Below are 23,856 nucleotides of genomic sequence, written 5' to 3'. Positions count from 1 at the left end.
GAGCGATGGCAACGCCTGTGTGGTGCTCTGGCCCACCCTCTGCGCCCACCCTCTGCGGCCCTGTAGCTGTTTCCTCGTTGCCTGCTCCCATGTGAGAGCAGGTACGGGTGGACACAGGCACCTGGAGAGTTTGTCAGCCCAAGCAGCAGGGGGGCAAAACGGGTGTTAGGGTCTCTTCTCCCTAACAATGCTGCTCCTCCTTCTAAAAGAAGTCCTAAAGCAGAGTGTAACGTGGCATGGGTGACTAAAGAAAAGAAACACAAAGACAGAGGAATCTGTTCTCTTTAGAAGAGAAGCAGGGATTCCTCAAGCACTGTCTTGCATTGCAGTCTCCTTTAGGGAACAAACATGTTATGGTGCGGGAAGGGGCAACGGCAGAATCTTTACTTCAGAAGATTAAAATTAAACTGTGCATCATTAGCATGCTTCCAGAACTGTTCAGTGTATGAAATGTGGAAAGTAAGGTCAATAAACACACTGAATATTGTATCTTCAGCTTCATGTGGGAGAATACAGAAGATTATGATCTACAAACAGACAAGACAAAAATACTGGCTCTTAGTAAAAATCACGAACTGTTTGTCTATGAATTCACTGTAGAAGATGGAAAATATAACCCGATTTCCCTGCACAGTTGTAAGGAAGATACGCTTAAAAAGCTCCTCGAAGTTAAAAATATTAGTGAGTAAATCTCAACATGTATTCCATATTTGTAATTGTTACAGGTCCAATTCTGCTTCATTAGGTGAAACAAATAGAACACAAGGGAAGCGTGAAATATTTTTGCACTGATTTAGCGTGATCAGAAGCAGTATTCATGAACTTGAAAAATAACTGACATTTCTATAATTAAAGGTGATATTGTTAAAAGGAATTAACCTGTTGAGGGTAAGACATTTGGATGACACAAAGTCAAAAATGAGTATGTTCATGCAGCTGTGCTATCTCAAATTTTCACTGTCATATTAGAACAGATGGGGCTCTTCACTGATCTTGCAAAGACTAATTATGTGTTGAACCTTGTGCTCCGTGATTGGCAAATGTAGTGTACAGTCACAGTGCAGTCTTTGCAGGACCTAGGGCTTTGATGTTTTACATATTATTTAAAAGTTTCCATTGCTAAAATACCTTTATTTCCAAAGATGGTAGCTTTCAGTGCTGACTGAAAAAATGGTTTTCTGATTTTTTTGCATTCTTCAAAGTAGTGTCCATTTAAAAAGCTTGTACTGTTGGACACTGTTCTACAATTAACACTCCTGACAAAATATGAGATTTAAACAAAAACAAGCCCCAAATCACAACTTTTATCAAAATAGCAGCTGAGGCAATGTATTTGAGGTGTGATTTCGTTGAGATACCTTTACAGTCAAAAGTACCAGATTGCCATAATCCTAAGATACCTTTAAATTTACAGGTCTTTCTTCAATATTGTCTTTGAGGATACTGTCTTTTAAAGACAACAGATGCCTACTTCTGCTCAATAACTTTATTGTTGTGCATCTTACCTTTCCTGGAGAAGATTCATCATTAGAGACATGTGACTGCATTACCCTTGATTTGCCACCACAAGTTTTGGAAAGAATAACAGATATAAACTTCTGCAGGGGAATTCTGTTTTTTTTAGACAGTTCTGGCTGGATTTGTATCCTTTGCAGTAGACGCTAGCTTGCGGTGTAAATGATCTGGAAGAACAAGGTCAGTTTTCTGTCAGGATTACACACAAGTTTCTTTTAACAGTCTTCTTTTTTTGAAGGTGCTTTCAGCAGAGGGGTTGTGTAGCGAAGTGCTGGTCATTTCATAAAAAATGTCTGAGTCATGGGTCAAGTCTAGGTTCTCAGCATAATAGTGGAAATTTGTTCCACACTGGAGTGTTGGTTTTCAGCACTTTTGGTATGTAGATCTGTGTATAACGTGCTTAAGTTTAGTGTCCCTAAGCTTTCTTTTCTTAATTAGATGCTTTAGAAATAGTCTAGCTGGGTTTAAAATGCTGTTGTAAAACAAGCAGTTCTGAGTGTTTTGCTGTGCCAAGATTGACTTGGGCTAGAAAATTAACAGCAATTCACTGTCTTCCTCTTCTGTGTAATTTCTTGTTCGTTGGACTATCTGAATCCTGGCATTTTCTTTGACACCTTTTAAAGACATATTTGATTCTTTTGATGGTGCAAATCTAGCAAACATTGACGTAGCACTCTGCCAGGGAGGTGTGCAGGATGAGAACAGGAGTTCAGCCATCACATCGCCACTCACTGCAATGAAAGTATCATATGATCTCAGTGTTGCTGTGATCATCAATTCTTCCAACAGTGCCATTTCTGTGGATCTGAACAAGTACTTCAGGTATGTTTGCAGTAGAATTGCTATATGAAAGTTAAGTGCAACTAACATTAAAAAGTGCCTAATCTTAGTCCTGTAACAGCTGAGATGCTGTCAGCTTTTTATTCCAAGTACTGGCTATAGGGTAGAGCAGAAATTTCACATTTGTTTAAAGATTGCCCATTAATATTTGCTCTACTTTATGCCCCGTCACTTAAAGAAGTAGAAATGTTTTATACTGGATTTTGTTTTTTTCTAGGAAGACAGGGATATGTGCTCTCAGTTACTGCCAGTGGAGGTTGACAACACCTTTTAGAAGTACTGCGGAGCATATAGGATTGTTAAACTTTTCTGATACAGCCTTACTGATTTTGCTTGATAAATTAGGACAAGGTTGTAATTTAAAGGCATTGTCTATCTCAGAGGAAATAGCATCAGGTTTTGATGGCTTACCTAGATACATTTATGTAGATACTGTTAATCAGAGAGAAAACTGCTTCTCTGATAGCTCCCATTTTTTCTGATTTTACTCCTGATGGAGTTAAATATGATGGGAAAAAAATAAATAATCTATCATGGAGGTAAAAATTAATTCTAATAATGATTTCTTTTCAGACAGTTCCCTGGGCATTTGATCTGTAAAAGAGATTCTGAAAGTCTTCCAGTGAAGCCACCTGAAGGTCTTGACGAGGATGACCTTGCTAGTTCTGACTACAGTATGGAGCTTATGTCATCGTCTTTCCGTGTGGACAGGTACATAATGAAAATGCTAATGTGTAAACCAAAAAGCATATTGTTTGACTGAGGAAATGTTAAAAGTTGATTTATCTGCGTTGTTCCTTCCATAATATGTGGTGTTATGGATAACTTCTTTCTTCATCCCAGGTCCTGGAAGGCACACTTATCCTCACTACGCAATACAATCAGGAAAAGAAGACCACGTTCTCCAAATTTGGCGTATGACACGAATTTACCGTGGTATCAGTATTTTACCCATCTTGAAGATCATGATCCCTTAATCTATGAAACTCCTGAGAAGGTGCTGGCTGTTGTTCCAAAGGCTGTTTGGTGCATCCCTTCCAAACCCTTACAAAGCAGTGGTACAAATCTCAGTGATTCAAGGCAGCACTGGAAACAAATCTGTGTAGAAGTACCACAAGAAGTGGTGAAACTGGAGTGTAAATCTGTAACTGGAGCTAAAGCACTGTTTGTAATATTAACAAATGATGAAAGATTGACTCTTGCTCTCTGGGATTTCGAGTCACAAGATGTGACTTATTACCACTTCAGCAAAGATACTGTTTATGTGGATTGTAACGAAGACGTGCCATTATGTCTACTTCTGACAGGTGAAGGGCTTTTTTATGTAATTGTTCTGCTACAGGCTTTGGATAAAGAGGCTTATTGTTTGTAGTCTTCTTCTTTCCTGCCTGTCTGGCTGCTGTTGGCTAATTATTAATGTGTTCTTGCTGAGGTGAAATCCAAATGGAGCCACTACAACTTTGTGTTTTTATTTGCTATGTAGCAACTTGCTTATGTGTTTCTAATTACGATTTGATTCTTTTATTTAGAGCATGGTCTTTCCTTAATTCTGTTTGGTTTAACTCAAGAAGAGTTTTTGAATAGATTGATGATCTATGGCAGTGCTGGAGTCGTAGATTCTGTTTGTCATCTCAATGGATGGGGACGATGTTCAATTCCAATACATGCGCTAGAGGTAAGTAAGTCCGATTCATGTCCTACAGCTATAATTTCTTCTTTTGAGAGAAACCATCTTTAAAAAACACTAGCAATCCAGAAGTCTGGGACTCTGCAACAATCTGTCCACACTGTAATTCTGTACATTGTCAGTGTATGTTCAGTCGTGTTTGGAGGGAGGGAGCTTAGATGGAGATGTTTGGTAGGGTTCTTTTAATTTGTTTGAAGGGTGTTATAGAAAGTGAACTGATGGAGAAGGGGGGAAGGTTCACAGCAGTTTTCAGTTGCTGTAAGCTTATTCAAAGTCCTGATTCTCACGCTTTTTTGTATCCCCCATCAAACTCTAATAAATTGCTTAACTAACGTTTTATCTCCAAAGATACTGGGGCAGAGTTTCTGTAAAACTAATTAAAAGAGCATGGCAGGTACTCAGCAGGTCATCTTGTTACTCCGGGTTACAGGTGTTGCACATGTAGTTTAAATTTCTTCTTTTCTTCTGCATGCATACTTTGTTACTGCATATGAAGTAAAAGTGCTAGCAATAAGTGTACCGTATATTTTTAGAATACATGCATAACGGTGCTACTGTGTGTCTGCCTAGGCTGGTTTGGAAAATCGTCAACTAGACACAGTAGACTTGTTTTTAAAAAGCAAAGAAAGTCTTTTTAATCTTTCTGCACCCTGCTCTGGACCTGAACAGTCTACTGATAGTGCGTCTCAGTCTTTTCTGAAAAGTGAGTAAAATACTTTAATACTTCAATACACTGAGGTTGAGATTGAATTGCCTTTCAGTTTATGGTTTTGCATTTGTAAAACTACATCAAATTGCCTATTCTTTTGTATGTTGGGATGTTGCTATATCGCAGCAGCTTTACTTCTGGAAAACGAGAGAGAATTGGTGTATAAAATGTGGCTTTTTGATTGAGTTCTGGCAATGACTTGTTCTAAGCATTTTGATGTAAAAGCAAAGCATGTTACAGAAGTTGTTTGACACGCTTTAGAAGATTTTAGTAGCATACCTTTATTCTAATTTATATTTTATGTGATCACTCATGATAGAATGCAGATGTAACTTTTTATGTAAATGTTGCAGATTTGGAAGAGCTGAGGCCAGCTTTAAACTTACTTGGCTCAGCAATCAGAGAAAATGATATGGAGCCTCAGAGTAAACACTTTTCTGAGCAGCTGCTAAACCTCACGTTGACTTTCCTTAGCAAGCAACTTGAAGAAATTTTTGTCCACACAGAGGGTAAGATTACTCATTTTGAATCTTGCATAGTAATGTAATATGTGATTGTTTAGATAAATAAGAACTCAAATTTTGAATTAGAAGCCTAAATTTACTTAGAATTAACAAAAAAAGGCTTGCACTAGAGTTAAGTGAAAAGTATTATTTAAGGGAAAGCCTGAGAAATTAGTATGAATACAGTATAAGCGTGAACAACTATGATCAGGCTGTCACATCAGGCAGGGTACAGTCAGCTGGATCATATTGGGACGTCAGGATGTGTAAGAATGGCAGAATCAGACTAAGATGATGCTGGATACTTGATGGCAGTGCGGTTAAATGGCTTGACTGTAGCCTTCCGCTGCTCATCCTTTTCTCAGAGCCACCACCTGAAATACGCTGGCACAAATATTTCTTTGCATGTGGAATGGAGCAGACTAGTTTAAGAAACGAGTTCAGCTGAAAAATAGCCTACCAGGGTATTTCTTGTCAGGAGCACCTCCAGCTTGATTTACTGTGTGGCAACAGTCATACATCCCAGTATAACCCGAGGGCTGGTACAGGAAAAAGAACGGGTGTCTGATGGGGGTGCAGGCTGTTTGTAGGAGTGCATGGCTGCTTAAGGTGGCACTGTTGCTGAAATGTTGCTCTTTGAACTACAGCCTAAAAGGTGTAAGAATCAAGTAATAGCTGGTATATGCTATGTTAAAATGTCCCTGCATTTTAAATGGGGCTTATCTGACTAATATTTGGTTAAAAATTTTAGTTGTCATTTACTTGTCCCTGAAGGGCAAACACATCCATCAATGAAGTCAGGAGGACCTCTCTGGAGCAGTGGTAGGATTGTGAGTGTAGCTGGATAGTGACAGTCAGTATCAGTACCCGTACAGGTCAAATAGCAATATAGAGATGATGTGCTCTTTTCTCTGAGGTGTGTTTTATTTAGTGAAGTCAGGAGAATGCATTCAACAGTGATAAGCACTAAAAATGTTGTATGGTTAGTTTCATTTAACTGATATCTTGGATGTTCTTGACAGAACCTGATGAATACTTGCAGAAGGCTGCAGATACTTTAACTGATTACGTTATTGAACTTAGGACATTTATGAAAAATTACCCTCGGACAGAAATAAACATTGCAGATGTAGGAAGTGATCTTGATGAAGAGCTGCCTGCAGTAGAAGAAAGCCAAATGTGGGAAAAACTAACACCAGAGGTAAAAATGAATAGTCAGTTTTTGAATACTCAATACAGGAATCACAGAGGTGATAACATTGAAGTTTAATGGCACTAGTTTGTTCCAGATTTTTTTCTTCCCTTTCAGGAAGTCATTGCTGAGGCCATCTTAAGCAACAAAATGCCAGAGGCCCAGACCTTCTTCCGAAGGCATCAGCATCCTGCTCAAAGTCTTCAGGAATTTATTCAGACGGGTTTGAATCTGGTCTATGACCGTCTTCTGAAGAACAATACCAGAGAGGCCACGGAACTTTTAAGAAATATGGTGAGAGGTGTTCAGTAAGCATACTGATAAACACTTCTTTATGACTAATGAAACAAATTAGTGGTAAGAGTACGGGCAGGGGGCTAAGCTTTCATGTGGATGTAATTATTCTATGACATTAAATCATAGAATAGAATCATAGAATGGTTTTAATTGGAAGGGACCTTAGAGACCATCTAATACCAACTCCCCCCTGCCATGGGCAGGGACACCTACCCCTAGACCAGGTTGCTCAAAGCCCCATCTAACATACCTTTCATGCAATTAAAATTACCGTGTTTTAAAGTACTGCTTTGATCACTAATGTACATTCAGAATGCTGAGGGAGCGTTACTCATGAAAGCGTATTGATTAACGTCATGCTCGGGGAAGTGTAAAGGTGATCCTGAAAGGAGTAGGTGGTAAAGGTACAAATCTTCTGTGCAAACATGCTAGAGAGATCACACAGATCACCGGGTTATTACAACATCTCAGTAGCTGGTGAAGTGAATATCACGAGCATGCTTGTAAAAGGTTGTGTGCTTTGGAAAGAAAGCTGACGCGTTTATTCTGTCAATGTACAGCTGCATCCATACAGTTTGCATACAATGAATATCTTCTTTTTTGTTAGGGCTTTGATGTGAAGCAGCAATTGCATAAGATATGTTTCTACACAGTTGATAAACATGTACGAGATTTGTTGGTAAGTGTAGAAAAGGCTTTTTTTTTGGTCTAGCTGATGTTCTCAGCTCTAAAGACTGATACTTACTTATGCTGAGAGAAAGCATTGTATTGAACACACTTTCAGAATGGGAACTGTTTCTGTTCCTGCATCCTTGCAATGTGGTTGCTGAAACATGTCACATGTCAATGTCTATGTTCTTTTGTATTTGCAGTTAAAGTAAAAATTGGCTAAAATGTAATTTCTTTGTTCTGGGTCTGATCTAGTGCTCATCTTTTTGCACACAGTATGAAGTCATGTCTCTCTTGAAATTTGGGTAAAAGTATATTTACCTCGGTGAAGCTAGCATTTTTTTCCTACAGCTGGCTAACTCTCTACACTTGCAGGATCATTTGCAGCTTAGATATATTATAAGTAGAGAAAATATATAATTGGAGGTAATACTTTAATTTGAATTAAAGGTGAAAGTTTTACAAGAAGAAAATTATTTTTCTGAAAAAGAGAAGAAAATGATAGACTTTGTGCATCAGGTTGAAAGCTTTTACTCGGAGTCCTTCCAAGACAATAAAGAGATTCAGTCTCTTTCCAGGTAATGTGGGTTATCAGTTTTAATTAGTAATTAATAATGTTAATAGTATTTTAAATATACTGGCTTCTACATCACATGTGATTTACTGCACTAACAAATATGATCTTCTGTCATCACCATAAATGAAGTATGTAGTCGTAGAATCATTAAGGTTGGAAAAGCCCTCCAGGATCATCTGGCCCAACCATCCCCCTACCACCAATGTCACCCACTAAACCACGTCCCCAAGCACCACGTCCAACCTTTCCTTAAACACCCCCAGGGACAGTGACTCCTCCACCTCCCTGGGCAACCCATTCCAATGCCTCACCACTCTTTCTGAGAAGAAATGTCTCCTCATTTCCAACCTGAACCTCTCGTGGCACAACTTGAGGCCATTTCTTCTTGTCCTATTGTTAGTTGTCTGCCGGAAGAGGCCAACCCCCAGTTCACCGCAACTACTGTACAAGTTTTTTAATAATGAAGGATATTACTGGAGATATTAATCAAGCAAAACATGTTCAGATGGATTGTTTGTTATATTTTTATATATCTATAATATTACAAACAAAATAACCCAGAAAAATAATTTTAGAATTAAATAGTTGTGAAAATGTTACATATTATTTGCTATATTACTTGCTATGTCAGTTTTGGAAAAATGAGTTAATTCTTTGCCTGTTGGTCTCCTATGCGCTCTAAAACTTTTAGCTAAATAAGTCCTGATATGACTTTTAGCACTGTCATCAAAAATTAAATAGTGAAATTCATTAATTCTCATCTTTCATCTTTTCATTATCTCCTCTTTGTTAGATTGCATACTGTTTTTTTTTTTTTTTAAGTACTAGAAAATGTACTAATGGAAAACTTCATTGCAGTTTAAAGAATTGGAGGAAGGAGCAAGACTTTTCCAGACATACAGCCGCTCTAGACTTGTTGAATTGTGAAGGACATCGGGTTCACAATAGGGAAGTCAGAGTGATGTTTAACTGGGCTCAGTGGTGGGATGAGCCCATTCAGGAAATGATTCTTCTACCTAAAAAAGCATGCCAAGGCAAGTATCCTGGTATTGAGATTTAGAAGAAATTTTGAATTAAAAATCTGACTGTCTTTGAAGTAGCGTATTGCGATTGTATGAGTAGCATTGATACAACCAAAGCTGCGTGCTACCACAGTACGTCACTTACTTTTTTGACAATTGAAATTCTGTTGGGATCTGTGTTGTTGTGTTATGACAGGTATCCTGTAGAGAAAAATTTGGAATTATCTGAAAGGGAATTGTCTGATGAATTGCCAGTTGCTGTAAATGTCATACTCTGCTATGGTCTACAAAGCTTATTATACCATAGTATTTTATTTAGCTTTTCCAACATAAAGCTCTAATGAGGTGCAACAGTATATTTATCTCAGTGTTGTGCTTGTAAAAGAAGATATCTGTTCATTAAAAATACATAAATGTATAAAATGTCAGTATTTTGCTAAAATACTTTTTTCCGTTGGTTTCATCATTTTGCTTTTTTTCAATACAGAACTTTCCACCTGTAATCCTGAGGTTCTTTGGATGCACTTGACAGCCCAGCATGACTGGCTTAATATTTGTTCATGGATTGAAGAATCTGAGCCCAACCAGACGTTGTGTGGACAGGCTAACTGGCCCACTCTGACTGCAGACATTGTTGACCGAAATATGTTGTGTAGTGGCTACATGAGAAATGATATATTAAACAAGCTGGCTAGGTATGTGCTTTTAACGTCTTATACTTGCTTTCTATCTTATGTGAAGCCAAAATAAGATAGTTATAGAAGTACACATTAATAAAACCTTTGATACATATTCATTTTATATTGTTTGGTGCCCTTGTTTAAAACGGCACAAATCCATTAGTAAATTTATTTTTAGTCTTGTACTTGCACTTTTCAGTACTCTGAAAACAGGAAGAAACATGGGAGCAACAGAAATCCTCTGCCAGCGTTTTGATCTTTCAAAAAGATTGTATACCTGCTGTCCATTTTACTGCAAGAGAAAAAAATTCTGAATGTAGTATTTCGCTCCTTATGTCTCATTCTCTGCAATGAATTGTAACTGAGATATTGTTAAAACACTATCAGAGGTATTTTGTCAGGTTATGTTTGCTTCAGTAGTGAAGTAACTTCTTAGAAGGAAAGTTCTGTTTTGTAAGTTTGAAAATAGCCTCCAGAACTTTTTAAAGGGACTAATCAGTGTGTATGTATGTTTTCTTCTCTCTCTCTCTCTCTCTCTCTCTCTCTCTCTCTCTCTCTTTAAGAAATGGCATTTTTGTCCTTTCTGAATTGGAAGATTTTGAGCTTCTGCTCCAAAGACTGGTTTACCTGGGGGGCGTACTGCAAAATCCTCACCCTGTTCCGAAATACTGTGCTGCAAGCAGTTTGGACTTCCACGCTCGTTTTGTCCTTCACTGTTTAGAACATAATTTGCAGTATATGTTGTACACTTACCTAGATTACTACAGGTATGAATACTTTTTTTCATCCATTGGATTACATGCAGGTTTAAATAATGGAAGACAACTTTCTTTAACTGTTGCCAGTAGGAGTTTTCTTAGGCTCTTGCTGTTTGTCCAGTAAGACTTCTTGGGTCACAGCAGTGTCATTTAATGAAAAACTGTGAGGCAGTGTGTTAGGTTTCATTCTATATTGTGAAGCTTTATCCAGGTTATCTCGTCATGGTTATTTGTGTGTCAGCCAGTGAAGAAAACGGTTATGGTTGTAATTAGTGTAATATTATAAGCAGTGCAATCTTAAATGAGCCAAGGCAACTTGTTCTTCAGAAACTGTCACCTGAGCACAGGTACGAGTTCATTCTGTATACATCGACAAATAAATTGCTGGTTTCCATTAAAATTAGTATTAGATGGGATTTGAAAGAGAAAGAAATATTAATTATTGGAACTATACGAATAATTTCCAGTTGGTGACTACTTTGCTATTAAAATTTCTTAGCTACAACTCCAATCTAACCATGTAGTTAGTAAGAAGGTAAAAGTGGAGTAGAGAAAAGCCAACAAAATGTTTTTTTTTCAGTGTGTAATCAATTTTAATTTCATAAAATATTCAGACTATGGAGAATGGTGTTTGCGAATCATGTCTCCTCTTTGGAAAATGTTTGGGGTTGTCAGTTCTGGAAGCTATTACTTTGATTTACAGCAGCAAGCAAGCACAGAAGTGTAAACTTAAACTGCCAGAGACACCTTATCAGCTAAAGATGTACATCTTGTAGTGATGAGTGATATGATTCAACTCTGTCATGATAATGGATAAAATAAGTCACTGTAACACCAAGTCAGATGCTCTTAACTTTTAATGCAGTTTTATGTTGGGGCAGAGGATGCTTACAAATACTGTATTTTCACTGTGCTGCTACTGTTCTCTTTTCCAGTTTGACCCCTTCAAATTGCCCTATTTTGGATAACAAGGAATTGCATGAAGCACATCCCTGGTTTGAATTTCTCGTGCAGTGTCGAGGGGTTGCCAGTAACCCACGAGGTAGGAGTCTGGTCTTGCTCGGCAGGTGGTCTGAGGTTTAAGTTGCTAGCCAAGTATTTGGGACATCTGGGTTTAATTCTCTGCTCTGCTGTAGACTTTTTTTTCATCATGGCAAATCATTTATATGTGCATCGATCGGTTCCATATCTCTAAAATACAGATCATAATTTCTATTTAAAATGTGCATAAAGATCTGGAGATATGTCAGAATTGGTTTGTGTATGATCATCATTGCATCCAATTTGACTTTATTCCTAAAAGGTTGAGCAGAAGGATAATAGACACAAAAATGCGTGTACGGTTAATATTAAAGCTTCACATAGTTCTTGTGCTGCATTATGACTTCTGTGTGCCTTGAGCTCTGTGTTTGCTTGGACCAAAACATTTTGTTAGTTATTGTCATTGAAAATCCATGGAGTTTGTGTGCTTACTTCGTTTCGCCTTTTTTTTTTTAAACCTTTCATCTTTTTTAGAGGCATACATTAACAAATGATAAAAATGTTCAAGTGATGCATGCTTTTTTTTAGAAAAGTTTTAGCAGTACGTAAGATAAAGAATTGAACTAATAAAATGGAAAAATGCAGGACTATCTAAACCAATCTGTGCAAGTAAAATTGTGGCATAAAATTAGGGAAGGTTTAGTGAAAATGGGAAGGTCTTACCTGTATTTTGTAAGTTATGAAAAAGTCACTATTAACAAGAAAAAAATAAAAATATATTTTTTTTATATTTGTAGAAGTTATAATGTACAATTTATTAATTTAATGCTGTTTTTTTATAGTAAATTACTTCTCACTTTTTTTCCCTTTCTAGATCCAAAGATGATTTTTCAAGCTAGTCTTGCAAATGCTCAGATCTTGATTCCTAGTAATCAGGCCAGTGTGAGCAGCATGCTACTGGAAGGACGTACACTATTAGCACTTGCTACCACAATGTATGCACCCGGAGGTATTGATCAGGTACCGTGTGGAACAAATTATTGACAGGTTTTTGAAGAAATTCTCGCATGGTGTTGAAAATTCAAAGGAATAAATTGATAGAAATAAAACACACTAACAACAACAAACACTGTCTTCCCATATGAAAATCTGGTTTTGGTATTGCATGTTTCAATTTCTTGACCAAATGTTAACTCTCAAGGGTAGAGCGTTTGATCTTATGTGGCTTAGAAATAGCAAGACACAGTGGCTGTGACTTGGAATCTTTAGCTTCTTCATAAGAGTTACAGCTGAGAGTGTTTATAGACACTTGTGTTCCTAAAATAGTTCAAGTTTGAAAAAAAAAAACCAATAAATTTTTAAAATGCTGAGCATACATAGAGTAACTTAAAACATTATGTGTCTAATATAGCTTACAAGATTTTTTCGGGGAAAAATGATGCTCTTTGTGTTGTTACTATTTGTCAAATTTCCACAAATGAGAGTTTATAAATCTTAATGCAATTTCTTCTTCCTAATTCAATAATTTTGCTTCCCTTTCAATTTAGGTTCTTCGGAATGAAGATATGGAAAAACCTCTAAAGAAAGTTGATCCACAGCTCTTAAAAATGGCATTGAGTCCTTACCCCAAGCTCAAAGCTGCTCTCTTTCCCCCATGTACTTCTCGTGGAGTTTTGCCACCTGACATCTCTCTTTACCATCTTGTTCAGGTGTGCAAAATGTTTCTCAATAGAGCTGTTTGTTAGAACAAAGAGAAGTTTGTTTTCAGCTAAAGCCTGGAGCGTAGGGACTGTATCTTGTGTTCTCGGAATCCTTAATTTGGACCTAAAGTTTATAGCTTCATTAAAAACATGTTTTAAATGGTAGCTAAATATTGGTCATATTGAATCTGGCTGATTTTTTTTTTTTAAACATCTGCAGTGTTTAACTTCAGCAGAGGTGGCATGTGGCAGTTCTAGAATGTCAGAGAAGTAATATTCTTGCTGCATTCAGTAGACAGGTTGTTTAGTATTACAAAAAGTAAAATGTTTTAAATTGTCTAAGGGAAATTGAAGTTTAGAATTAAAGAATAATGTCTCGTGGAGTGTTATGACATCTTTCTGGGCAAATGTCTTTTACTGTATGAAATAAACCGCAAGTTGGAAGAAATGACAGAAATTACTCATTATCAGGAAAGTGGTAGCTTTGCTAAAATGAGAGCTTAGCAGAATGCTTAAACATGTTCTTTCCCTGTTTTGTTAGACTAAAATCTAAGCATTTTCTTGCATTTGTTTGCATTCTGATCCTACAGAGTAGATAAATATGTACCTTTGAGAGAGGCCTGCACCAGATAAATCCCTGATTGATAGCAGCATAGGCAGTTCTTGACAATCTGCTACTATAGGTCCCTAAAATATTCTCTAGACTGGTCAGATGTGAAAAGCTTAAGCTGTCTTAATATGTTTTGTGTCTAATCTTTCAGACATTAGTGCCTTTTGATCCAACTAAATTATTTGGCTGGCAGTCAACAAATACTCTTGCTCTATCAGGTAAGTTAATTTCAAGATTTATGTGCTTTTTTAGACAGATCCTAGGATGAAATAGCTTCCAGTGGAGTGATCTGAAGGATAAATATAAAAGGCCATTCCTTTTACAAAAAAAAAAAGTGTATTTTACTAAAATTTTGTTTTGAAATTAAATTATGGTTAGATAGGTTACCTTTTTTTCCACTAAGCTCTTTACAGATACAATTTTTTTCTAAATGTATTATGAAGTAGAAAAGCAGTATTTTGTTCTTCAACCAAGTTGAGGGCCTATGATTTGCCCATGGCTATTAGAAAAAGTTACTGCTAGAGTTCTGATTTTACAACAAAAATTGGAATTTCAGTGGGATTTGGGTATGCTGAAATTTGAATTAGAACAAGCTTTAGAGGTATTTGATTGTCATCTCATGTTTAGTAGCTGAAAGCCATTTTCTATGTTTAATTCAATTGTTTATCAGCTTATAAAAATGATAATATTCTTTCTAGATACATCAAGTGACTTTCCTCATTTTTCATCCCCTGAACTGGTGAACAAATATGCCATAATGGAACGACTGGATTTTTTGTACTATTTGCAGCACGGACGTCCAGCATTTGCTTTTGGTACATTTTTGGTCCAGCAGTTAGTAAAAAGCAAATCTCCCAAACAGCTGTAAGTTTTCTCTGAAATGTTAGTTGGATGGTTCTGTGGGAGTTACAATCTAGCACATGGAGTAGCTTTAATACTTCCCAACAGTGTGGAAAAAAGTGGTGTTCACTATATCACTTAAAATTTTAGGTGTCCTGGGAATCCATTCAGTTTAACGTCAGGTAGGATGGAAATAAAATAATCACCTAAAAGGTGGTGAGCTTTATTATTAAATCTTCATTTTAAATCTGAATAAAGTTTGTATAATGAAAGCAAGGAATAAAGAATGTTCCAGTCATATTGAACACAGGTAGCGTTTTCTTCTAGGGAGCTTAGCCTCTAGATCACTTTGTAGAAAAAAGGTGCCCCTTTGCTTTGACAGTTCCTAAAGATGACACTTCTTCAGTTAAACAAGAAAAATAGTATATTAGAGATTGAAAGAGTTAACTTTTCTGTCTGAAGCTTCAAAATCATGTGCTCAAAAGAATGCAGTCAGATTATGCATACTTCATAAATACATTAAATTTATAATTCATATTCAGTAGTGATATCAGGGGAAATCACTAATTGTTTCTAGAAGGTCTTGTTTGTGTATTAGTCACTATTTGTTTCCTTTCATGATTTTGATATACATGATATACAAATCAGTTTCTCGTATCTGAACAGCTAAGATTTGGGCAAAAAGGAAAGCATACCTTAATGAAGGCTGAAGTGCTTAATACTTTGGAAAATCGATTTAATGTAAGACCTGAGCGTGCATGAATTTTTCAGTTACCATTATGGAAAAATTTCAGACATCTGGTGAGCCAACCACTGTTGAAGCCTTTAGGTTGTCTTTTTCACTTAGCACAGTCTGCAAATAAGGTTCTTGATGCTGCAATGCTTGGATTGTAAATTCTACAATGGGACATTTTATAATTAAAAAAGAAGAAAACTGCTCTCAGGCATTTTTTGTTAATTTTAATATCGATTGTGTTGCCTTCAGTTTTTTAAAAGTTTATTAATTTGTAAACTCTGCTTGTCTTTTGATCATTTATTATATATGGGACTTTGTTTTTATAACTACATTTTTCTAAATGTGCAACTTGGTTTGTAAATATTTCCCGTGCTAATAAAGTCTTCGTGTTTAGTAAACCATACATAGGGAATATTTGTGTTTGAAAATTGGTTAAAAATCATGCATATTGACTTCTTTTTTGTTTCAGGATTCAGCAAGCAGGAAATGAAGCCTATATTTTAGGCCTTTCTTTCTTCAACATACCTTCAGTAGGAGCAGCCTGTGTTTGTTTTCTGGAACTGCTTGGTCTCAACAGCCTGAAACTGAGAGTCGACATTAAAGTTGCAAACATGATATTCAGTTACAAAACCAGAAATGAAGAATCTCAGCACAACGAAATAAGAGAATCTTTGGGTAAGCACGTCTTTTGTTTACTTTAAAATAGGGTACTATTTATTTATTAGGAAGAGATAAAGAGAGATTGAAAGATGGTGCTTAACTTCTTAGGGATGCAATGAGAGCATTTCTGTCCTTTGAAGAGTTAAGACTTTTGCTGTTCTTATATTCCTGCTTCTTACTAGTTCTGGAGGTGCATTTTGAACCTGGCATGCTAAATAAGGCAGGAAGACTAATGCTCACTTTTAAACAGCTGCCCGAGGCTCAATTTAATTGCTTAGTAAGGTTCCACCTAATGTTGTAATATAACTAGATTAAACAAAGGGACATTACCAAATCTCTTTAGTACTTGAAATCTGTCTTACAGCTACAGTACAATCAGATGTTCAAAGCTGTAAGGAAATTAAATTTATCCTAGGAATAATTTTAGAAAGTTGGATTACTGAGTAGACATCTGCAGGTGTCTTTTTATCCAAACTGCTGGCAGTTATTGAAGCATTTACATTAATAGGATTTGTGCTTCTTGTTAATTCCGGTACTTTTGAAAATATTACCCTTATTCTAATCTCAGAAATAATAATATATTCTTTTAAACAGTTGAAAAGTTAACAAAGTTGGCTGATGGTGAAAAAGCAGCAACAGAGGAAGTTCTTATCTCCTTAGAAGAAGCCTTTTGGGATGAAATGAAACATCAAGGAATAAAGAAGTAAGGAAAATATAACTTAAAGGATTATGCTGACAAATTGAAATTGAGCATTGAATTTTACCATCTGTGTATTTAGACATTATGAAAGAGATCTGAGTCTTATTACAGTAAAATGAACATCAATATTTGAGTTTAGCATACAATCTTGGTATTTCAAATAGCAGGGGTAGTAGATGTATATTGGCAAGAGTAAGGAAGTTCTGTCAGCATGTTTGGCTAACAGCTCCTCAGGGCATGCTTAAGAGAAAAGATTGTTGAATTATTTTGCTGGTAGAAATATCAGTTTATTACAGTTGAGGCTTAAAATTTTGTTCTTATGTATTTTTCCTTTTTTTTTGTTTTTGTTGTTTTGTTTGGTTTGTTTCTGCTTTTAGATAAAGTACACAGAGGCAAAATTAGAAATGCTGATTTAATGTTATCTTTAAATTGGATGCAGGACGTCTAGTGACTCTAGAAGGCAGTGGTCTTTGGTAATGCAGTTCTGCAAACTCCATAACACGAGGCTGAGTACATCGTACCTAAAGGAATGTGCTAAATCTGACGACTGGCTGCAGTTCATCATCCAAACCCAGCTGTACAGCTACAAGCCAGATGAGGTAAGCTATCTGTGTATGGGTTTAAATGAAGATGAGATTTTCAAGAAAGCTCATTGTGAAGCACTAAAAAAAAAAAATACAAAAATTTGGAAAGTAAAAAAGTAGAAGGAAAAAGGGATCCTTTTAACAAGAGAATATTGCATTGTGTAGACAGCAAAAAATTGAAGCCTCATCAGTTTCCAGGGAGTTAGAATTTGTCTCAGGATGCTCAGTAATCCTCTGTTTATGATAGCCCTTCCTTTACAGCTGGATTTCCTGACTTTTTTACTTTTCTCTGCCTCTTGGTATGTGAAAAGCTAACACAAAATAAAGGAAATTGACTCCAGAAGGAACTGAATCTTCAGCAGATATAATAATGTGCTTCCAAGGGCATGAAAGCTAACTATTAAAGGAGAAGATTAGGAAGAAACTTCCCGTTTCAGTAATAGAGAAAACATTTTTCAGAGAGAAGTGATTTGAGTGTCTCTTTTGAAGTGGATTGGGCATAAGAGTATTTGCCAAAAAAGAGACTTCACTTTCTTGTTAAATTTAGTTGAAATTATGACACATTCATACAGCTTAATTTTTTTTAAATCATTTATTAATGTTTTTTTTTTTAATTGGAGAGATGGTTACCATATGTTCAATTTAAGTTTTAATAAAGCTACTCATCTTTCCTTCCAAAAGTTACATTGTTTTCATGTAAATATATTTTAACTTTTGAGACTCCAGCTCTTCCGTTTTTGTTTTTAAGCATAATTTAAGCTAAATAAAATACTACTGGTAGTTAAAAATTGTATGCAATTTAGGAAGGGTAATAGGAGGAAGCTAACTGGAAAATTGCAGCTTAGGTGATACTTAGCAGATCTGTTTTTTTTCTTTTTACTTGGATCTTTTCATTACTTTCACAAAATTACATAATTACACAAAAGCATCTAACTAGACGTGAGTTCTTTTTCATCATATGAGATGAGAAAAATGAGTTTTTTCAAAAGGCATTTTAGATTCAAGTAAGAGGAGGAGTTTCAATATTTTATTAGAATAATTCACACCTACAGAACATGCTCTCTTCTCTAGCTCTCCAGAAATGTTCTAAAAATCAAATTTAAAGAATGTTTTGCTTGTCTTTTCTGCATATTTAAAGCTTCAGTCATCCTTCCCTCATTGTCTTTGGATCTTGCTCTGTATAGATGCTCTTGGTTTTGTTTTCCTAGGTCATTTCTATCCTTCACGGATTCACTCCCATTTTACAAGATCACTTGATGTTGGCATTGGAGAAGTTACCGTTTTCATGTGCTGATACAGGGAGTCTTGAAAACAGTGCTGCCAGTATGTTCAAGAGCAAAAATGTGGGTAGTCTCTTTCAAATCCTTTTTCGATGTCAAGAGAACTCCAACCCTTCACGTTACCTTTTGACTGAAGGATTGAGAGAGCATGCTCCCATTCTGAGTGTTTTAGCAGCATGTTTCCAAGTAAGTATTGATCAAGTTGCTTATCTTTTAGAGGAATAAATTATAAACAATTAAGACATTTTTATTGTGCATAGCTACTTTAAATAGTAGATATGCAGGTTGCATTCATCAGTTTTTTCTCAGTTGTTGTAGTAATTGTTGTGATTAGTATGACACATTTAGCCAACTTATACGCAATGAAGTGACACGTGTCATCTGGCTTTTAAAAAAAGCATAATTTTTATTTGACAGGACGCCAACATTATTCATTGTCTTTGTGTCTGGATAATTACTACTGTGGATAATGTTACCAGATCTGAAGCAACAAACCATATTCAGACATCAGTAGAAAATCACATATGGGATCTCCATGACCTATCACTTATCTGGAAAGTGTTTTTAAGGAATCAAAAAAGTAAAACACTTATAAAGGGCTTCCAGCTATTTTTAAAGGTAAGGTCATGTAATTTTTAGTGATTGTAGATATTTGAGTGTATCTTAAATGTTCTTGGAGAGGAGAACACATATAGATTCCCCTTCCGTCTTGGCATTTGTGGCCTAGGTAGCCTGGGTGTAATGTACTGAAAATCCCGTCCAAGGAAGAATATCGTTGAAAGGAAGTTCTTCCAACAGTTACAAACTTGCAGGTCATATCTCAAGCTTGAAAGCAATTTTAATAAATGTGAACTTTATTGTTCTGGTACTGAGGAACACAAATTGTTCCTTTATTGAGGTACTTATAGGAAAGAGTTATAATTTATTTTTGTGTCTTAAAGGATTCCCCTTTACTGCATATACTGGAGATGTATGAACTGTGTATGAACTGTAAAAAATACAATGAAGCTAAAAGCAAACTGGACAAGTTTCAGGAACAGCTCACAAAAGTAAGATTTAATTTTCTGTAAAACTCTTTGCATGTGGTTTTCTCCCTATTACAATGTGATAGCCATCTAATGTCATATATGAAAATAATGAAAAAGACGCTTAGAATAATCGTAGAATTGTTTGGGATGGAAGAGACCTTAAAGATCATCTAGTTTCAACCCCCCTGCCATGGGCAGGGACAAAGGGGTCTAGGAGCTGACTTGTGAAGTAACAGGTTTCAGCAGATTCTTTTCATTGCTGGTAGTTGATGGAGAATTGTTTTGGATAATTTGTTCAAAACCTGCAGTGCATTTTTCTAAATCATTTTGTTCCAAGTTGATACGGGCAGATTGAAATACAATTGCAACTTCCTTGAATGAACAGTTTGCTGTTTGAGAGTTGGCATTTACTAAGGTAGAATCACTATTGGTAAATTGCATTATTTGTGTTGAGTAAATATACGTTATTCTTTATTGTGCTGATAAACCAGTGACTAGGGAATACCTATTCAAGAAAGAAAGCTATTTTTAAATATGTTACAAGGTTTCTGAAATATCTGTGATAGTGCTTTAGCTCTAGCAGTTGTTGGAAATTGTATGGACTTTTCTTTGAAAATGACACAGTGAACTGAATTACTGTTCTACAGTCCATTTAGACCACTAATTTAGCAGTCAGTTTTAAGAGGACCAAAGTGGTTTCATTCTGTATCCTTGGTTGTCACATACAGATATTTTCGCAAATCATTTCAGTTCTTTCCTTTCTGTCATGATTTTCTAGTTCCACGAATATCTTGGTGACTAACATTGTACGCCATTTTCAAGTGGTTGTTTTCCTTCCTGCAATTCAAGCTCGGGCTAGATCAGTTTCCTTTTCCTATGTACTGCTTGCAGAGTGGATATGCTTATGAAGTGTACAGCTGTATGACAGGAGCCATTAAGCTAACAGTTTATTTTATCTACCCATGAAACCTTCTCGCACCTTTTATCTCCTCAATGGTTATCAGGAGCAATTGCTGGTCACCCTGTAATAAAATTTACTATCTTCAAATCAAATTCAAGCATATATTGGCAATGGAGCAAGTGCCCACTTGGGGAAGGCAATTCATCGTTTCCTAAAGAAGGAGTTAGATCTGGCACACCTCTGATAACCAGTGTGATTCCCAACAAAATACAGAATATACTTGCCAAAAAAAAAAACAAAACCAACACTTACAATTCTTTTTGTATACACAGCTTAAAACTTCAGACGAACCAGCAGCTTCAGAATTACCTGTGCAATGGCTGGAATCACAAGCATTGTTTCTTCTTGAATTGATGATGCAGCAATGTAGAACAGAATATGAATTAGGAAAGCTCTTACAGCTGTTTGCTGCAACAGATAATCTACTCGATGGTAAATACAGCTTCTTCCGTCAGGTGATAGTACTGCTTTAACCTAAAGACCACATAGAATGTTTTCTTAGTGACTGAAAATGTTTACCTGAAGTGTATTCATATTTCATTTTTGTATAAGAATTTATGTAACCAGAATTGGTTCTGACGGTGAACTGCAGCAATGAAAATGTCATTCTATGCAAGTCTGTTTGGGAGCATGATTAAGTGCAAGTGTATGTTGATGAGGAGTACACAAATGACCTACAGAAGTATTTTAGTTATGGGTTCAGAATATATTTTTGGCTCCATGAAAACTTTAGAGTGTAAGATCTGTTCTCCTTCTCCAGCAGGGTCACATGCTAGAATAAGCAGCAGAGCTTCCTCACGTTTAAAAACCAACTGCCTTTAATTGTTTATACTCCTTTGAAACAGGCCCTTATGTGAAGAAACTCTGCGCACTCATTGAAACCCTGAAGGATTCCTCCGTATCAATTAATCGCTCCGTCCTAACCAGTTACGATACAGAGACATTTCAGAATGAGTGCAGATCAATTTTGGAGCAGCTACAAGAGAAAGGAATGTTCTCACTGGCTCGGGAGGTAGCAGAATTAGCTGAATTGCCTGTGGATCATGTAGTTACCCAAGAGGTATAACGTAGTTAAATAATGATAGTCACCTCTTAATAATTCTGTTATTGGCAGTACTGAGAACGTAGCTTCTCAGCCTTCCTGAAACTGTTTCTTATTGAAATCACTTTCTATTTTAAATGCAAGTACACTGAACAAGTTGGCTACAAGTGCTGTGCTGAAAAGGACAGCACATCTTTTCTTATTCTGTTATTATTTTTACTGCTATATAATCAGTTTCATTGGTTCTTTTTAGATGGATTTTTTTTTTGTATATTGAGACATGTAATCTTAATTCAATTTTTCAGCATTCTAGCTTTGCGGTGTGTCTGTGTTGTTTTTTCTTCTCTTGAAAGACAGCTGTTTAAAACCGTTCTGAATTTTTGCAGGTTCTAAGAGATCTACATCTTTTAAGAGACATTGGAGAGTGGCAACTAAAACAGACAAGAATTAAATTCTGGAAAAAATGTAATGACAACTTCATGAAAAATTCAATCTCCAGCAAAGCTGCATCAGATTTTTTTTTGAATCAGGCAAACACAGTGTTTGAATCATCAGTTCATGAGAAGATAAATAGCATTATGGAGAGACATCTGTTGCTTACCTTAGCTGGCCATTGGCTAGCCAAGAATGACTCAGTGTCACTGGACAAATTGGAAGAAATAGAGAAGCAGATCTGGATTTGTCGCATCACACAACAAACATTATCCGCAGGTGAAGGGTCAGGCAAGTCAAGACTTTCCTTCCATGGCATGGTGAACATGGATCTTACCTTTGATAACTTAGCTAAGGAGTTTTCTTTTTCAAAGCTACCTGCTCTGAACACACCAAACTACTTAAAACCAGAGGGTCTTGAATTCAGAGAGTCTGAACAGACCTTGACTAATGATGAGAAAGAATCACTCAAGTTTTTGATTGGATGCCTTCTTGATGAAGGAAGTGTACATGAAGCCAGCCGTGTTTGTCGATATTTCCATTTCTATGACAGAGATGTTTCACTGGTATTGCATTGCAGAGCTCTGGCCTCAGGGGAGACTGGTCTAGACAAATTACACGCAGATATTCAGACGCTCCTTGTAGCAATAGAGAAGATGTATGAAAACAGTGCATCGCAGCAAACCAGAATCCCAAGCAGTAAGTAACACTAACCAATTCGGCCACTTGACAAGTAATCCATTGTTGGAGTTCTACTGGACGTGTCTTCTTTTGTTTCTGTGTTTCCCAAGAATTTCTGCAGGAAATAAGGTCTTTGTGACAGTGTCTTATTTATTTGGTTCCTAAATTCTCTGTTGAAAGGAATTTGAAGTCTTGAAATAGACATTGATTGTATGTGCTTCAAGCAGAGTCGCTTAACCATTCACTTTTTATAGTTCGCAATTCAGTTCAGGTAAAGTAGCACTGAACATTATCTATGTTCCTGCTTTTGGAACACACACTCCAGTAAATTTTGAGTGTGTTTCTGGAGCTGAAACAAGGAAACACTTTCATCATGTCTCTCTCTGAATACTTTGTACACTATAATGGGTTTAGTGTCTTAGTAGTAGTAAGGCTAAGGATAATAGTGTTTATATATAAAGTATTGTGTGCATGTTTAAGATATATGAAAGAAAAAGCTGTCAGCTGGAAAATTACTTTCTAATGCTAACATGTATAAAGCTTAATAGGAATACAATAGGACAGAATAGAAGAGAACAAGTGAGGACTAAGCCATCAGGAAGATTGCTGAACCTGTTTCTGTGCTCTCTTATGCTTACAGATTTTACATCTGAGATAGTGTGAATGTTTTGGATCATTTGTGTCCTGCTGTATTGTTTGTATACTGATTAAAAAAAAAATTGCTGGTATCAAGAATTCAGTTTTCAAAGCCTGAGGAAGTATTTCTATATATAAATACAGCAATCTATAAATACAGCAAGTTGTATTTGCTAAAGATTTCTGAAGTCTTGCTCCAAGTGTAAGGCTTGTTGTTGTCTGTCTTCATGAGAAAGGAATTCAGAGGGTTTTTGTTTCCAGCATCAAGCTTAGAAGACTGGACACACATTGTTGCTCCAGATGATCAGGTTGTTGTCAGTCTGAAGGCTCTCATAGATGAATGTGTTCATGGGAGAAACTACTGCAGACAGGTTCTCTGCTTATATGAACTTTCTAAGGTATGTATCTAATAATGTTACTGAAGAAATACATGGTTTGTAGTAAGCTGTGCTATGGAAGTTTATATGGAGAAAAGCATAAGGAGTTTTGAAAGTACTCGTTAGGTGCCTGAAATAAGCTTCAGAGAGAGAAATTAC

The 23,856-nt window shown here is 36.3% G+C and overlaps 1 protein-coding gene across 1 annotated transcript in view; it reads left to right on the top strand.

The window, feature by feature from the left end:
- SPG11 (SPG11 vesicle trafficking associated, spatacsin) overlaps window positions 1-23,856 on the top strand; it is a 36,300-nt gene that overhangs the window by 1,038 nt on the left and 11,406 nt on the right. Inside the window, exons 2-31 of the mRNA XM_083850329.1 lie at window positions 497-681; window positions 1,415-1,642; window positions 2,139-2,337; window positions 2,929-3,066; window positions 3,199-3,662; window positions 3,885-4,030; window positions 4,613-4,745; window positions 5,105-5,260; window positions 6,277-6,455; window positions 6,564-6,740; window positions 7,351-7,422; window positions 7,863-7,990; window positions 8,848-9,023; window positions 9,499-9,706; window positions 10,255-10,458; window positions 11,385-11,491; window positions 12,305-12,450; window positions 12,978-13,139; window positions 13,892-13,958; window positions 14,439-14,604; window positions 15,786-15,991; window positions 16,571-16,679; window positions 17,116-17,275; window positions 18,469-18,726; window positions 18,958-19,158; window positions 19,482-19,589; window positions 20,802-20,961; window positions 21,375-21,589; window positions 21,958-22,702; window positions 23,582-23,718. Of these exons, the coding sequence (XP_083706455.1) occupies window positions 497-681; window positions 1,415-1,642; window positions 2,139-2,337; window positions 2,929-3,066; window positions 3,199-3,662; window positions 3,885-4,030; window positions 4,613-4,745; window positions 5,105-5,260; window positions 6,277-6,455; window positions 6,564-6,740; window positions 7,351-7,422; window positions 7,863-7,990; window positions 8,848-9,023; window positions 9,499-9,706; window positions 10,255-10,458; window positions 11,385-11,491; window positions 12,305-12,450; window positions 12,978-13,139; window positions 13,892-13,958; window positions 14,439-14,604; window positions 15,786-15,991; window positions 16,571-16,679; window positions 17,116-17,275; window positions 18,469-18,726; window positions 18,958-19,158; window positions 19,482-19,589; window positions 20,802-20,961; window positions 21,375-21,589; window positions 21,958-22,702; window positions 23,582-23,718 (5,740 nt within the window). The remainder of the gene's footprint in view (window positions 1-496; window positions 682-1,414; window positions 1,643-2,138; window positions 2,338-2,928; window positions 3,067-3,198; window positions 3,663-3,884; window positions 4,031-4,612; window positions 4,746-5,104; window positions 5,261-6,276; window positions 6,456-6,563; window positions 6,741-7,350; window positions 7,423-7,862; window positions 7,991-8,847; window positions 9,024-9,498; window positions 9,707-10,254; window positions 10,459-11,384; window positions 11,492-12,304; window positions 12,451-12,977; window positions 13,140-13,891; window positions 13,959-14,438; window positions 14,605-15,785; window positions 15,992-16,570; window positions 16,680-17,115; window positions 17,276-18,468; window positions 18,727-18,957; window positions 19,159-19,481; window positions 19,590-20,801; window positions 20,962-21,374; window positions 21,590-21,957; window positions 22,703-23,581; window positions 23,719-23,856) is intronic.

Source organism: Anser anser (genome assembly GCF_964211835.1).
Source record: "Anser anser genome assembly, chromosome: 10".
In the NCBI taxonomy this organism is placed as follows: domain Eukaryota; kingdom Metazoa; phylum Chordata; class Aves; order Anseriformes; family Anatidae; genus Anser; species Anser anser.
The sequence above is the reverse complement of the archived record's forward strand: the minus strand, read 5'-3'. Positions and strand labels throughout refer to the sequence as shown.